The 17,323-nt window shown below is 38.6% G+C and overlaps 1 protein-coding gene across 3 annotated transcripts in view; it reads right to left on the bottom strand.

The window, feature by feature from the left end:
• Positions 1–849: 849 nt before the first annotated feature.
• N4BP2L2 (NEDD4 binding protein 2 like 2) overlaps positions 850–17,323 on the bottom strand; it is a 45,146-nt gene continuing 28,672 nt past the window's right edge. For all 3 annotated transcript variants that reach the window (XM_032190734.1, XM_032190725.1, XM_032190744.1), the window contains exons 7-11: positions 10,194–11,992; positions 7,780–7,865; positions 7,017–7,062; positions 5,931–6,129; positions 850–2,527 (exon numbers count right to left, since the gene is read on the bottom strand). In XM_032190734.1, the coding sequence (XP_032046625.1) occupies positions 5,972–6,129; positions 7,017–7,062; positions 7,780–7,865; positions 10,194–11,992 (2,089 nt within the window). In that variant the 3' untranslated portion in view covers positions 850–2,527; positions 5,931–5,971. The remainder of the gene's footprint in view (positions 2,528–5,930; positions 6,130–7,016; positions 7,063–7,779; positions 7,866–10,193; positions 11,993–17,323) is intronic.

Below are 17,323 nucleotides of genomic sequence, written 5' to 3'. Positions count from 1 at the left end.
TCCATACACAAATACTGTGGGATTTTTGAAAACTTTTTATTTCAAGCATTCTGGAAGGGCAGTATTCAGTAACAGAAAATATATGCGTTCAGAATTCTTTCTCAATAAATAAAGGTAAGAAGAAAATAGGAACACTTCAGTGACATTTTCTTGAAACCAAATCGACTTTTCTGCTGCCACGGTACATCAGGTTAAGCCTGATAGCTGAGGTTCTGACCAGCATGAATTACCTCCCTCCCCATTACATTTTCCATAATATGCTCCTTGTAGAAGAGCAGTATGTTTCCAACCAAGGAAAGGAGAAAATCATACACACAAGCATGAAAAATGCATCAAAAAGTACAGTCTCTGAGTTTTGCCAATGGTGCAACATAAAGATTTATGTATTTCTAAACTTAACTGCTTATGTGGAATATTTAAGTAGAGAATGGGGGACCCTGGTAATTTAGATCTCAGTGCAGCTTCAGTCAGGCTCTGCCTTTTCAGCTGATACACAATGAAAAGGGTGTAGGCAAAAGATGAGAAAGAGGAAACAAATGAAGAAATGGCTAAATATTCTGGATCTAGAAGCTACAGAAATGGGAAGTATTTCTGACACGTACACACAACCTAAACTTGCCTGTTTCTCTTCTCATTGATCTTCTCCCACCCTTTTCACCATAAGTGCGGTGGTATTTGTCTTTTTTGTCACCCTCCTCACTACAAAGAATTTTCCAGCCTTATCAATGAAAGTTTATCTCAAAATTGACAAAGTTAGTTTATAAATTTTATAAGTTTACAAGTCTATAAATTGAAAGTTTATCTCCTAATTGCTCTGATTAAATGAATTTTCTCCTTAATTATTTTTTCTTTTTTTGTAAGCTATATCAATATTTGTCCCCAGGTGACATTTTCCTCCATGCTATCTTATTATTATTTCTCTTTTCACCTCCCTCCATTCTTTATTGCCTGTCTCACCTTCACTACTTGCTATTTCAGCAAGTAGACTTGCTTTTACTCATAAATAGACATCCTCTGTGATCTTGCCCTGCCCCCACCAGCCTCTTTTCTTTCTTGTCCTTCACACCACACCTCGCTTTATGGTTTCCTCCTCCAGTTTGTGGTTGCTTCCTTCATTCTGCAGGTGAAAGTGCCAGACACTTCAGCATCATGATCAAGGCCAACCTGCAGTGCTCCGCTTCCAGGCATCACAGCACTTCCAAGATATATGCACTGAACATTTGGCAACATTTTAGGGACCACAGCCATACATCAGGTCGATTTTGTGCTTCTCCAGAAAAGTGAGAGAGAGCTGGCAGAGAAGCCTGGCCCTGTTTACAACCTCCACAGAAAGAACACAGATGAATCTAACTACACCTTGGGAAAACACAAAACAAAGCAAAAAAAGTGTCTTTAAAACATGGGTTGAAATTTGCCACTTAGGTAATTTAGTGCACTTCACGTATGTAATTATTTCTTCTACCTCTGTGGGCCTTTTACAGAAATTTGCATGAGCAAAATTTTAGATTTTATTCTTAAATGCTCATCAAATTCTTCTGCTCATCTCCCTCAGGAAACCCACACTCCACTAGTGATACTGTTACTGAGGAAATTATCCCAGAAATGTTACCAGTAAGATTACTTTCTGGTTGAAAAGTCCTTAATTTTGAAGGAAAAACCCAACATAAACAAAAAATAAGGAAAGAACTGCTTTTAGTTTACATTTCTCTTCACATAAGATTTTTAAGTAAAAACAATGGCAAAAGGAATACCTCTAACAAACATCAAGTCACCAATTACTGGTGTTAATTATAGGTCTTATCCATCTAATGCAAACCATACACAATTTTCCTCAAGTGTGTTTGAATCAGATCTATAGCACAACTTTCTTCTTATATCTATAGTCACAAATGAACCTAATTGGAGGGAAACATGAAGCATCATTTCAGGAGAAAACAGCGTAAGTTGTGCACCTACAGAATAAAGAATGGGAAGAAGAGGTTGATGAAGGTTTCTTCCACTTGACATTATAATGAGATTGGGAGGTAATTATCAGGAACAAAATGAAAAGTAAGAGCAGGCAGAAGTAGGATAAGACGCTTAATTAAAAACAGAAAAACAGACATCTTTCCCTGCAGACAGGCATCGTTTCCAGTTCACGTCCCAGTTCCTGTAGCAAAATCTGGAGCCCTCAGACCCAGATTAAACACCAGAGCCTGACATTCACACCTCATGTGGACAGACACCTCCTTCGTGCTGCTTTCAGTCTCCTCGTATCATGCTCATATGTGAAGAGAAGGGATGCATTCCAACTGGTGTCAGAGAGTGACCTTTTACTATATAACAAAAAATTATCCCAATTTTGATTTTTGTTATGTGGACAGAGAACTTGATATCAGTGGAGGAAAAAAAAAAAAAACAACAGATGGCCACAGATTCACACCAAAAATAAGTCACACGGGTAACTTTCTTCCAGGTTACTCCTTACATTTAAAATCCTTGGTTGCAAGCTGAAGTCCTTCCATGGTGGAATCAAAGTGAGAAGTTTCTGTAATAAAAAAGAGATTTTGCTGAAATATCACAATAGTGCAGCCTGTAGAAAGACTTTAATGGTTGTAAATCTGATCTTCAGACTAAAAAGAGTTCACCTGTCTGATGATTTACAAAGTCTATTTCTCTCTTTCATACTTAGCTGTTGATAACTTTTTGAAAAAGAGAAAAAGAATGGAGAGAAAGCAGACAATAGAAAGCATAGAAAAAAATTAAAAATGCAAGAAGATGGGAAAAAAAACACAAGGATGTCAAAACTAGAAATAGCACAGACCTAGCAATCTTGAGATTTAAAAATAAGGAGAAGAGTGACATGGTGGACATTTTCTTTTATATTTTTTTTTTAAATTTCCTCATATTTATTATTTTTTCCTCTTATTTTTCTCTTATTTTTTATTTCCTCTTATTTCTACTACTAATTATGATCTCTAAGTATATTTTAGGCCAGGTCCTCCTGGAAAGCACTGTAACAGATAGATGAGTTTTTCTGGTTATAATTCTGGGTGCTTTTTTCATGCTTCCTGATATTTATATGTATATATTGCTTTTATCACAATTCTCTTTCCTGTTCAGTTCCCACATCATCCTTGTTTTTGCCACCATCAGACCTGCGACTCCTTCATCTCCTGCATCAAACAGAAGCCAAAAGTTTTAACACCAAAGCTTTGGGAGTCTTGATTCCACCCTTCCTATCGCTTCTCATTCACCACCACTGACAGCTCCTCTCTGATTTGACCTATTTGCCAGCCACCTCACACTCACTTTCAAGCATCTTTCTGCTGCTCTACATGCCTGGAAAGTGCCCTCACAGAGCATTTAGGAGCATCTGGTGGTACACAACGGGCCTGCGCACAGCATCCGCTCAAGCACAGAGGTCTGCACATCAAACCATGGTATGCAAAGCAAGTGCACGTATGACCTGCATACGGATCTGCACTAAACACACAGCCCTTTTCACACCAGCAGTTCTGGTAATTCTTTACTCATTTCACCTTCAAACCCATCCCACAAAACATTTGGTTTCCAACCAAGATCAGCTTCTGCATAAAGTTCCCTGCATCATGCTACCAATACCTGTAGCAGTGCAAGAGCAGGCTGTGCAGCTTTAGGAACGAGCAGCTCTTCCTGCTCTTTTCAGAAGCACCATTAGCTAATGCAAATTTAAACCACTGATGAAACTGCAGTCTGATGAAGTTTCCTATTATTCAGCACAAGCAGCTTTCTCTTCTGCCTCTCCCAGGCACGTTTTGCTGCACCTTACCCTATGCCCTGCATGGCTCTAAGAATTCATTTCATCCTGATGGTCCAGACTGAACACTTTTTGGATGTCAGCTCTGCATTGGATCATACAGCTGACCTGCTTTGCTCTGGCTGCAGAAGCACTGCATCCAACAAAGGGAGATGACAGCAATATCACGGCCAGGAAAGGGAGGACTGATAACATATATCATCAGGAGACATGTCTCACCAAAACACCTGCTCTGCTGTGCTGTCCTGGAGGAAATGTCCCTGCAGGGAGTTACTGCAAAGCGACCTCTGCACTTCAAACACAAGCATGCCAGCTTTAATTTTGTAATAATAAAGGCAGATAAATGCTTAAACTGCAATCAGCTTTTGTCATCCTGTTCTATATTTGTATTGGCATCTTGTACTGCAGGTTCCTGGCCTAAGGAGACCTACACACCAAAATAATATGCTGTTTTCACTGATCTCAGCATTTTTTATTTTTAAATCGGGATCTCTTGCTTAATCTCCACAGCAAATACTGATGTACTGCCAATGCTGCGACAAGGAGCTCTCAAAACTACTTGAGATTAACTCTGTGTATTTACAGAGGAACACCACCACTGTTCACTCTCGCCTTTCAGTAAGAACAGCCTTATGCAACATTAATACAGAAGCAAGATCATCTGGCTAATAACTAAGTTTCACTTGGCCAGTAATGCTTAGTTATTCTCAAATCTAATACCATCATTCCAGACCCTTTAGCTCCCCATTTATTTTCCATGACTTAAATATCTTTCAATAGAAATGCATCTGTTTTCTTGCTTTTTTTGAAAAGAAGTTCTGACATTTGATGGAATTTAATCCATGTTAACATTTAGAGATGTTCACTGGGGCAGTTTTACAATCACTCTGACACCATTCTTGGTAAGTTTCCCTGAATCAGCAACCAGAAAATATTGATTATGGGGTAAGGAAAGATGATCCTATCCCTCAAAACGGGTGTAAGGTCCTATCGATAACCCTAAGAGATGCTTTCCACATACAGTTGCACTTGGTTGGACTGTATACATACTCATCTAAGTTTTCCAGCCCAGCAGAAAGCTTTCCATTTCTTTCCTGCAGGTTAGCAAGGTAAATTACTCCAAGACATTGCAAAAATGGCACGTGGAAGCTCAGTTGCAGAATTTTGTTTCACAGCAGCAGCTAGGGTCTGGCTCCCCAATACCTGGGGCTGAGGATCGCTGCCTCTGCCTGCACAGCAAGCAGGAGATGGAGGCTTTGGGGAGCAGCATGGCAGAGATACAGCATAAAAAGATAAGGGAAATAAACAGTTTACTAAATTCAGCAACCAGATAAAGGTATAGGCAATAAGAGTGAGCAGAGCTCTTCAAAAACTGATCGCTCTTATTTCTTTCAATGGATTTATATAGTTGCTTATTACTAACAACTACAAGTTCAAACAAAGAAAGGGATACGCAATAGAAGAAGCCTTAAAAATCCAAACAACTGAGGAAAAAGATATGGCATATGAGTGCAGAAGAACTACAGGTAGGAGAGAAAAACAAACAGGAGAAGCTGACATGCAAAAATGGGGCTACTTCTGACATGCAGAAGTAGCAGGGGAAAACTGGCAGGATGGAAAAAAGTTGGGTTTTAATCTGCAGTGAATATTCAAGACTTTCTTAAATTCATGCTTTGGGTGGAGATAGGCTGCAATGAGCAGCTCACAGAGTAACAGGAACTGTGACATTACTCACTACAGACCACCACAGTAACCAAGCTGCCAATGAAGTCCAGCTTTTAGGCATCCCAGACCATCGCTTTCACTTCACCAGGCAGATTTAGATTTTTTATTTTTTAGATTTTGAGGAGGAAAAAAAAAACATACCGCTTTAATAGCAAAAAAAAAAAAAAAAAAAAAAAAAAACAACAACAAACAAAACATTCCCCATTACGGTTTAAAAACAAAATAAGACAAAAAAAGGCAAACAAAGCCACAAAAGCAAACACATGCACAAAATTCACCTCAACCCTAATCTGAAGAAAAAAATCAAGTATGTTGGTTGGTGCTAAATGCATCTTAAAAATTATGATGACTAATGTTCTTTAGATGTTTGGTCAAATATACAAGAATTAAAACATTTAATAACTCTGTCACAGGTGTGACTGATTACCTTTTCCTTCATGCAGGTTTGTTTTTTTTAAAGATGGTCAGTCACGACTGAGGAAGCACAGTATCCAGACAGCCACTGCCAGCATAGCTTGTGATGCTCTCTTCTATGAGCCCTTGTAATTCTGTTTCTGGAAGCGTTTCAGAAGCATCTTCATTCTCTTGGCAATTTTTATTTAGATCTTCAAGGCTAATAATATCATCTAAAAAACAAACATATGCTAACTGCAGCCAAAGATACAAATTATATAAAATAATTTCAGGGATTAAGTCAGGATAGAGTATTTGTAGAACAAGCTTCGTTTCATCAGAATGCTCATTTATTTTGCCCCCTGAATGGCCAATTCAGGTAAATTCAAATACACCAGTTTTTTCAGGTTTGTCTCTGACAGATGTATACACCTATATACTTATATATGCTACTCTTCTGCTTCCTCTAAGCTCTCCAAGTGAAGAGCTTCCTTTTCTCCTTTTTTGATTAAAAAACCTCTCCTATTTCTGACACCAAATCCGAGCTTCCAGCAAGCAACTATTGTGTATTTTTAATCTCATTATGCAGTTTATACTAAATTATACTAAACTAACATGGCAATCATCCATAATCTACACACGGGAGGAATTAATGTGGAAACCCCAGGCTTCCCATGGACCTTGATAATGTTGCTGTTCAAGAGCCTCACTTATTATTAAGATGGCAGTCTTTGGCAACCATTATGTTGAAGATGCTCCATTTTTCAGAGAAAAGTCTAAAGAAAGACTTTTTCATGTTAAATTTCCTTCCGATCTGGAATAGGACAAACTTGAGCTAAATATTTGATTAATGCTCTTATGGAAAAGTCTAAAACACAAAGAATTTCAGTACGTGAGTCAGGGAATGTGAAGCGATGGCTCACAGAGACTGCAGCTCTGCCATACCATGTACGCAATCAATGGAGACACATTTATTTACCATATCCTACTGATTTTACACAAAAAGGCGTGTTGTCTCTCATTCGTGCTGAAAATCTTTGGCACACTTCACTTCAGCATTAACTATTTTCTCTGATCTACAAGCGCTTTATACAGGTTTTGTATCACAAAATAGACTTACCAGCCAAAGTGTTTCCATTTTGCAATCCACTGGTTTTCTGTTTCTCCTAAAACAAATAATAATAGACCAGAGAAGAAGAGAAAATATGCAACAGAAGATTTTGTTATTCTGAGACAGAACAAGGTCCATATTCTATTTTACAGTCAGTAATTCATTTTATTTATGGGATTTTCCTCATTTCCACTACCAGCAGTACAGTGCTCCTTAAGTAAAACCAACCTTCACAAAGCAACAGCTACCGTGGGAAGGAGCAAAAAAAAAAAAAAAAAGTAATTTGTAGGTAAGTTTCTGATTAGACAAGGAGAATTAGGCTGCTGCCAATCATTCAGAGTGACTTCTCTGCTACAGGTCTCGGTAGAAGTAGCCGTGAAGAAATTAATGCTAGTGGAGGAGGATGGCACTTGCTTAGATGATAAGAACACAAGGAGGAGAACAATTAGATATGCTAGGTTGTATTTAACGTAGGCCAAGTCAGGACAAAAGCATCAACAAAAATGTTTTTTTGTTTTTGGTTTTTATCTCCTTTAGCTACTTCGTATGTATTTGTGAAGCAGACCATTCAAAATCTGAACCCTACCAGGGCCTGGAGCTGGTTCTGGAAATATTCAAAAGAGTACACAAAGCATCCATCTCCTCGTGGTGAGTATTAAAAAAACAAAGCAAATTTTATTAGCAAAGAGTAACATTTTGCTTCACGAACTGAATGCTTCCTCTTTACACCTGGACTATTGGAAAGCCTTCCGAAATCCCCTAAAATTCGTACCTCCACAGAGGTCTTCCACAGTAAATAGATCATCTTTGAAACTTTCCAGTCAAGAGGAACTACATAATCATCTGGCAACAAGGATTCTGCAGAAGAAAATATTTTTGCAGTTGAGTGTTCAGATCTCTTCATAGCCAAAATATATCACTTTATAGTTTTTGCAGACTTAAGTACGTAGACATTTTAAACTGAGCAGATATCTACATGAGCCAGCAGCAAAGTCAAAATTTAGGTTTTACAGAATCTAAGGCCAGTGCATGGGAAGGGGGCAGAGATTTGGTTTTGGTTTCTTTTTCTAGGCAAAGGCTTTCCTACCACACTTAAAGCTCCCCCACACCCTCCTCTGAAACACTGCACAAACAAGACCCACAGAAAGCTCTCAGCCTGTAAATTAAACAAAATGCAATTTCAGTAACAAAGCAAACAAAATGCTTCTAATGTTTAATTAAAATTTTAATTACTTTCTAATATTTGAGCTGCAACAACTCTTCACTGTTTAAGAAGCTGAAAAGAGATTCTTTATAGGACAGCAGTCTAAAGTATGTCCTATGCTTACACGACAAACATCTAAGAAAATAAATCAACTAAATCTTTCATTTATAAATATCCAAGGACATTTACTTGCCAAAAAATTTCCCCACAAATAATTTCAACAGAAATTGACTGCAATTGCCAGTCAGGTAAAATACTACAATTTGACTGTGTACATCATTAAACAATAGCCTGTTAATATATAACAGGCCACGAAAAAAAAAAAAAGCACAAGTGTTTTTGAGTTTGTGGGAGAATTATGGTAAAATCAGAATATGACCAGTGTTCTGCATTGAGCATTCACAGTTTTAAGGGAAAAAAACACAGCAATCACAAGCTGGCAGAGCTTCAGAGAGATATTAGGAGGGCTTTGTATTTTCTTAAAGGTTGCTTCCAAAGGAAACTCATCTAAACACCAGAGAAATTCACTCAAAGAATGACATTTGATGTGCTATGCAGTAAAGTGTTTCTGAATGCCTGTTGTGTTGTTTTTTTTTTTTTTTTCTGTGTTTTTTTGTGTTTCCTTTTTTTTTTTTTTTTTTTTTTTTTTTCCCCTGGCAGATCACTTTTTTAAGTCATGGCCAACTCCAGTCCCTCCTAGACAGTGGCATTTAACATCACAGACATGAATGCCAAGTTTGGAGGAGAATAATATCATGTATATAAGAGCTGAAGACTTCTCCAGTTCTTCATAGCTCTGTTTAGCTCTATATGCAAATGCTTTGGTGCGTGGTGCCAAGCTGAGATAAAGCAGCACTGCAGGTTCCTTGGGCACCACCCCAAGCCTGGTAGTGCTGCCAGTGGTTTGCCATCACTTTTCTGACATGTAGCAATACCATCAACTTTTACAATAAAAACAAAGAACCTGGAAGTCAGTTTTGGTGTACAGACAGAACATAAGCTGCTCTTCAGCTGTCTGACAACTTTCACGAGGGTACATGGTTAAGTTTATATTCTATTGAAACAAACAGGTGTAAAGGCCTATGCGTTCAAAATCTGGTCTGCAAAAATCTCTTTGTTTGCTAAATCAAAGCTACTGTTTTTTCATAAACTAAATTTGGACCAAGAAGTTGCGGGACTTTACACACGGGGAACACTACTCTTTCATCACGATGCACTGCAGTGATTTCCAAACATGCTTCTTGTCACTAACTACAGCTCTGGAGCCATGTCAGCTTGCAGTAATTTGGACATCACACTTGCCACACACAACTCCTTTGAGGATTGATCCTACTGCTAACTTAAAATGTCTAAACTGAAAGTACAAAAGTATGACAAGTGGAGGGGTCTGGAAGGCAAGCATACTGTTATGACACTTCTTAATCACATGTGATTAAAAACAAAGTATTGCCTATTAGCAAGTGCATCCTGTGAGTTTGATATGCACTTGGAAATTAAATTAGATTCCGGGAAAGCATTTCAACCATGTCTAAGCCACAGAGGGGTCTAGGAGAACTTCGCTAAACAAAGAAAAGGGAATGCTACCATATTCACCAGGTGAAATAAAAAAAATCTAACATGCAAACTTTAAGTAAAAGCACACATTTTGTGTCATGTCTTCCACTTAGTTTTGTAATCAACAAAATAAAGTCTTACTCGGTATGATGCATTAAAACACCAACAAGAGCTTCATGCTTCGGATTTAAATATGCTAAGAACTTCTACTACAGAGACTGCACACATGAGGCCAAACCTAATGGGCCCTTGGACAGATACTTGAAGATGACTTTGGGTTAAAAAAATAAATAAATAAATCACCAAAGCAGCAGTGATTCCTCTCAATAGGGTTAATATGTCATTAATTGTTACCTGTAATGAAAATTAATATTTACTCACAGACATATATATAAATATTTATATAGCAGTAGTAAGAAGAGTATTACCCAGTGGAAGACCTGGAGAACCAAAGAGCTGCACAAGTTGAAACGCAAATCCTATTGATAAGGGAAGTCCCAGAAAGCTGGTTTTCATAGTCACATCTTGAGTATCTTCAGGTGGAAAGGCCTCTGATGGCTCTGGATCATCCGTTCTGTGTGCGTTTTCAACACAGCTTTCCAATACACAAGGATCTTCTGGATATTCAGAAGGAACTTTAAGAGAAGACAAAATATCTGGTTGTTTATTTGTAACCTCTGAAGAGTCGTGTTCATTCTCGCTCGTTTTTTCATCAACCACCTGCTGTTGCCTAGGAGTACTAGCTTGCTCCTCCTCTGTCCTGGAAATGACACAAACACTACAAGAATATTTTGGTAGAGGAGAAGATTGTCCCAAATGGATACATGAAATATCTTGTAACAGAGAATCCACATCAGGGGTGGGCATGGAACAGGGAGCCTCCGGGACACTGTAAGGTGCAGAACATTCCAGAAATTCCAGGTTTTGTTCACATTCCTCTCCAAAGTCTTTGTTTAGAAAGCTCTTTTTCTCCACTTCTACAACACTTTTTGAGGGACCATCATCTTTTAATGGGACTTCCTTCCCTCCCGCTGTGCTACCAGCAATCTCTCTTGGTACATTAAACTTTGGTGCCAAGTTGACAATTCTCCTGTGTCTTTTCCTCCGTGATGCAACCAGTGCAGCATCATTTTTTGGAACGTTTACTTCACCTGAACCATGTGGGGAGGTGTTTCTGGATTCCTCAAGCGAACCCATGTGCATTTCACCAGTGGGAGATCCCAACAGACCATTGCTTATTACATTACCAGCTTCCTCAGTAAATGGTACCTGGTGGTTTTCCTTTACCAGTCCTTCATTTGACTGATGGCAGTTTAGCTCTGTTGAACCGCTAGTACAAATCTGTTTAGGTTTCCTCATGTTTTTTCGTCTTTGTTTGCCTACAGACTCATCCTCAGACCAAGAAGAGATAGAAAATTGTCTGTCAGAGCCCAGCTGCAATTTCTCGGTAGATAAATTAATTGAAAAAAAAGCCTGGCCATTAGAGAAATTCTCTTCTGGTTTTAATGCACTTTTATTGTCTGTGTTACTATCAGGCACATCATCATTTAGTTTTGAATTGGAACACAAAGAGACTTCTTTTTTTTCACCATTTAAACATGACAGTTTAGCTTCCATGTCAGGTTCACATGTAATTTTAAGTTCTTTTTCTGTGCTCGACAGCAGACTGTTATCTTCACAGTTGCATTTTGTTTTTTGGATGGAATTTTTATCATTGTTTATTTTTAGGGAACTGTTCTTGCAAAGATTTTCATCGCGCCTTTGATTTGTTCCCTCAAAATCAAAAGCATTTTTGGTTAGACTTACAGTACAAAAAGGTTTTACATCTGTTAGAAGTGAACTGTCGCTTTCTACAGGCAACTCATTTTCCAGTGCACTGCTGGACACAGCTGAGATCTCAGGCACAGTGATGGGAGACCCTTCTTTTGAGAACCTTGCAAATTCTTTAAGGCTTTCACGGTCATCCTTTGTCTGTTCTTCACAACCTGTTACTGGATCCTCAGGACCTTCACTGAATGTGGACAAAGACTTTTTGTTTCCTTCTTCTGAATCATCCTCCTCACTTTCGGATGTTTCCTGGCCGTCTGCAATGAGATGAGATGCTCCACCTAACTTTTTCTTCACGATTTCTGTACGATTGCCTTTCATTTTTTTGCTTCTTCTTCGCTTTTTCCCTTGCTTTGCTTTTGTCAATGGGTGCCCGTGGTTCTTCTTTAAAATTATTCCCCTATGTGAAGAATAAATATATATATTTCAGGATTAAGATATTTGTGGTGTTCAATTTGAAGGTTATATATTTATGTAATTATGAAAGTCAAACACAGACCACCTACTTTTTTAAACCGGTAAAACCCCAGATAAGAACTTTAATCAATTAAAAAAAGTACACCTTGTTATTCAGAATAATCTTGAACATTTTAAATTTAAATAAATATAGATCCTGCTCAATGTATTATGAGTAAACACACTTATTTGGAAAAAATATTTCTCATTTTATTTACAACAAAATAACACAGTACAGACAAATTAAGTCAGTTGCAGGCAGTTATTTAAAATTATTTTGGTCTGAATCTCTCACCAAATTCAGCAGATAGCAGCCCTAACAATGACTTTTCTGAAATCTTGCTGTTAAGTCTGTCAGCAACATAACCCTGAAATGAACATGAGTAAAAAAAACAAAACAGTCTAGAAGTCTAACTTCTTCCAATGCAACCCTTAAAAGAGATCAGGTTCACAAGGCTACATTTCATTGATTATTGTATGAATCAGGGATATGCTGCTTTTCTGCAATTATTTTCTTTAACTCTTTGTTCAGGATGGTACTTCATACAACACACTAACCAAAGCAGTAGCTAGAAGAATCACAGGGTAAAATTTGCCATTTTCTGGGCATTCATATCTAACATGAGCTGTTTTAAGTAGAGTATTCTGAAATCCTCAAGAGAAAAAAAAAGGGGGGTGGGGGGCTGAGTTTGTGTGCAGAAAGGCAGACACAATGGCAGGCAACTTGGGAATTAAGGTCACCTGCAGAGACCTACCCTTACCCTTTACTCATTCTTTAATTTATTCATTGTTAGCACAAGAGAAAATCCTTCAAAACAGCCCCACAAGCCAACCTGCTCAATTTGCTGGGTGGGTTGAAAGCAGCTCAGCAGCCTTCTAGGCTGCTGTGTAGCCACAAAGCCACTTACCAGAACTGGATTCAAAGGCCCCAGTGCCTTGACATCACTGCAAAAAGCACTGTGGGCCTCAGAAAATACCTTGTTGGAAAGCACACAAATTTTATTGCCCCAAAATGGCATCCAGATGAGACATCCTTCTAACAAATGGGATCTCCTCCAAATTGTGGTATTTAAGTCTACACGGTGCTTTCCTCTGAGTAATGAAATCTGATTTCCCCTTTTACAAATCAGCATATCTTCAATACGGGATGCTATGGCTTATCCGGAGATGTTTTGTTAGCCAAGATGAATTTTGCCCTGAATTTTGCTCATGATGCATTCCCTACTCTAAAATATGCTTCCTTTCTCCCCAAAGAGATGGAATGCCAGAAAAAGAAAAAAAAAAAAAAAAGGTTTAGGATTGGAGAGATTATTTTCTTAAATATAGCCCATCTAGTTATACTCATCACAAGATGTGTTTTAAATCCTGACTTTCTTCCTTTTGAAAAGTGTTTTGTAGAGAGAAAGTTCTCTAAACCATAAAACCCCTTACCAATGAGGTACAAAATAATATCCTATTTTTAATTGTTCTGAATGGGGTGGGGAATAGCACATCAGACGTGAGCACCAGTTCCAAAATAATTCAGTATTGAATATAATGGACCTTGTGCTGCTGTTACCAGCCCTGCAGAAATGACCACCAGATGGCCCAGGGAAGGCTGAGATCCAGAAGTCAAGGAGTGAACTTCTCCAGCTTTGGTGTTAGAGGAGCTCCTCTCTTGCTCACCACCCACCTCTCCCAGCTGAGTCAGTGCTGCTGTCCGTAGAAATCAACTTTACTACATATTCAAGCATGTTGCTGTTCCCTAACTCTTTGTATATCTGATAACCCTTTCAGGATAATCCTGACAAAACCTTCCCTGGGCTAGGATGGCACACTAAGAGCTATGGAAGAGCTCTGCAGAAATGAGAAAAAAAAATAATCTGAGGCCAGCACATTTATTTCTTCTCCTCGATATTAATTCTGATTCAGGAAGCAAAATCTTACTGGAGAGGATTCACTTTAGACTGCCACAACAGCAGAAATAGATCCACTAAATCATGGGAGAAGAAAAGTGGGTAATCCAGAGGAACCACCAGCTGCTATTGCACTGAAATTGTTGCGTGTCAAAATAATGACAAATGCAAATGTTGGTTCAGGCTGGTGATTTAGCATACCTGGAAGTGTCATTTAATTCAATAGTAGCATTCAATAGTTCCTATTAAATACAACCACAACATTTCTATATGTTGGAAAAGTAAAGGTTTGGGGCAGTTCAGTGAAACTAGTTCTCTAAGGATTCGGATTTTCTAAAGAAAGGTCTGAAACAAAAAGGGAAATGGTGGGCTCCTGAATGCAGAATGATAAACTTTATTATTCTTATTATTATTCAGATTATTATCCAAAATAATAAACTTTATTCTTCTTCACTATTCAGGCAACTAATTCGAAGAAAATACTACCCCTATGAAACACTATAATGTACTGTGATGGCATAGCTGAAATTTCCCTGCTTGGGGTATATCCAGTATTATGTCTCTTTGCATGTAATAGAACAAATTGTCTACTCATTTTCTTTATCTTTATCTTATTCCTCCTCTTTTAGTCTGCCTACATGCCCTTTTAAAGAGTTTTCCCAACTGTAAAACCATTTGGCACACAGTGAAAGTTTGAGAACCAGCACGGAGAGAGACTTCTCTTCTTTACAGAGGCATTTGCTAGTAACCTCTTCTAAAACACACACAACACACTCAAGGGGGAAGAAAAAAAAAAAGGAGCAGTTTCAGCTTACATTTTGCCATATACTATGTATTTTAAAAACATATTTAAGAAATGCAATTGTTTAGTAATAAACAGATCTGAAAAAAAAGTAGTAGTATTTTTGCTGAAATAGGAACTCACAATACTTTGAAATTTCTCAGCCTACCATTTAGACAATATTAAAAGCTTTTTGCCACAACTCTATTACACGTGACTTCAACATTGTAATTTAATGCTCAAAATAGCAATTGCAGCCTGAGAGTCAGTGCTCCAATGACACTCTTTACCAGAGAAGCAAACACATTTTCATGACAGCTGTCTGCGGTAGAACATGCAAAGAAAATGATTTAGACAAGTTAGCAATGCTTTTTTACTGAAAAATGGCAAAAATGGGAAAAAGTATTTTTTTAAAGTTCATTGTAACAAACTTCAGCTCTAAGATACACTTAAGCTGATGTCTGCTTGATACAAAAAAAAAATATGTCTGCAGGCATTCCTGTAATAAGGTATAGAGGAATTGATAATTAAAAAAAGCAATTCCGCATGACATTTACAATGAGGTACATGCTCTCTGAGAAATTTACACCATCACTAATCTCCAAAGACTCTGGAATGGATTTTCAATATCAGAATTACAGCAAAGCTGCTTATATAAAATGGTATCTACTGGGACACACTCCACCTTTCCTACCTTACAATAATATATAACAAGTATACAAACACTGTTGAATTAATGTTGAATGAACTCCTTGTGAGCTAACTTTACTTCAAAAACAAAGAGAAATGGTAGCTATAACTTTGGGGTAATAACAACAAAGAGATAAATTCATAGTGCCAGCCTTCTTAGCTGCATATCACAGAACCACAGAATGGTTTGGGTTGGAAGGGACCTTAAAGCCCACCCAGTCCCACCCCCCTGCCATGGGCAGGGACACCTCCCACCACACCAGGTTGCCCAAAGCCCCATCCAGCCTGGCCTTAAGCACCTCCAGGGATGGGGCATCCACAGCTTCTCTGGGCAATACCTTGCCTTTACTTAAATGAGTGCTAAAGCTGCAGCTCCTCAAAGACAAATAGATCATTAGTATTAGGTGATTAAGGAACTGGAAAAAAAAAAAAGAAGACATGCAAAATAACTTTGAGCCTGACGCCGTAAAAAATAACTCCTCAGCAATACAGGGCTTCCTGAAATTCCGTTAGACAGATGAGCATCCAATTTAGCACTTTAAATCTGTGCTCTTCAACAAGTCACCCTTTCCTACTTTGGTCTAGATGTTGGCCACGCACTTCCTATAAAACAGATCCTATGAGGAGTGGCCGAGGGAGCTGGGGTTGTTTAGTCTGAAGAAGAGGAGCTCAGGGGAGACCTCATTGCTCTCTGCAACTGCCTGAAAGGAGATTGCAGTGAGGAGGATGTGGGTCACTTTTCATAGGTAACAAGTGATAGAAAGTGAGCAAATGGCCTCAAGTTGCACCAGGGGAACTCCAGATTGGATCTCAGGAAGAATTTCTTCACGGAGAGGATGATCAAGCATTGGAACAGGCTGCCCAGGGAAGTGGTGGAGTCCTCATCCCTGGAGGTATTAAGAGACATGTGGATGTGATGCTTAAGGACACGGTTTAGTGGTGGACTTAGTAGCATTAGGTGGATGGTTGGACTTGGTAATCTTAAGGGTCTTTTCCAACTTAAATGATTCTGTGATTCCACTACCTGTCTCTCCCACCTGCCTTACCCTCTTTTTGGGTGGACTGAGCTGCCTGAGCCAGCATGAAAAAGAAAGCAAGTACTTAATTTTGTTGTTGAGCTGATTCAACCCACCAAAACAAGAAGTAAAATAAGTGGCTAGTTAAGATCAAGGATGTGGTAGAAGCAAGGTAACTCCTTTCAGCAGCAGCAGCATGTTGGGATGCCTCACAGCCCACCTTATAAAAACTCACCATTCCTAAGAAATGTTTGCACATTGCAGTGTTGTAAATTGATGCTCCCCACTCCACACCAGTAAAGATCCTACTAACTGGATTCAATCTAAAGAAACTCACTACTTCATCTCCCAGCAGCACTGCCAGCCGTGGTGAGAATTAAACAAGCATCTTCACAAAACGTGCTATTCTATCATAATGCTCAAAGGGCTACCCCAATCTTTACCACTTCTGCAGGACTGCTGTTTACACAGTTCCCCACAGCATATGATCAGCCATCAGATTCCTGCCCTGCTGTAGTCCAGACACAAGAGGCAGTGATTTAGAGAGTACACAGACAAAAGCATACAATTGGTTTGATCACACATCTCTTTAGAAGCTGTCCATTTAATCAAATCCATGTGCAAGTTCACCACTTCATTTCAAAGTAAAATGAACAAACAAAAATACAACCGACCCAGAACTCCAAAAATCTCAACTGCCTGAGGTGCTAGACATACAAATTCAGTTTTCATGTGATGGCCCATTCAGTCCACAAGAACTTTTGGGTGGAGTGATCAGACTGATCTTTGTCCTGCCCAGTTAATGAAAACTGTCACTGTCTTCTGACTGGAAGGGCCAATCTCCTCTTTTGGCTCTTTAGTCATGGAGTATGTTGATCAACATTAAGGAAATC

This window comes from Aythya fuligula, chromosome 1 (assembly GCF_009819795.1).
Source record: "Aythya fuligula isolate bAytFul2 chromosome 1, bAytFul2.pri, whole genome shotgun sequence".
Taxonomy (NCBI): Eukaryota; Metazoa; Chordata; class Aves; order Anseriformes; family Anatidae; genus Aythya; species Aythya fuligula.
The sequence above is the reverse complement of the archived record's forward strand: the minus strand, read 5'-3'. Positions and strand labels throughout refer to the sequence as shown.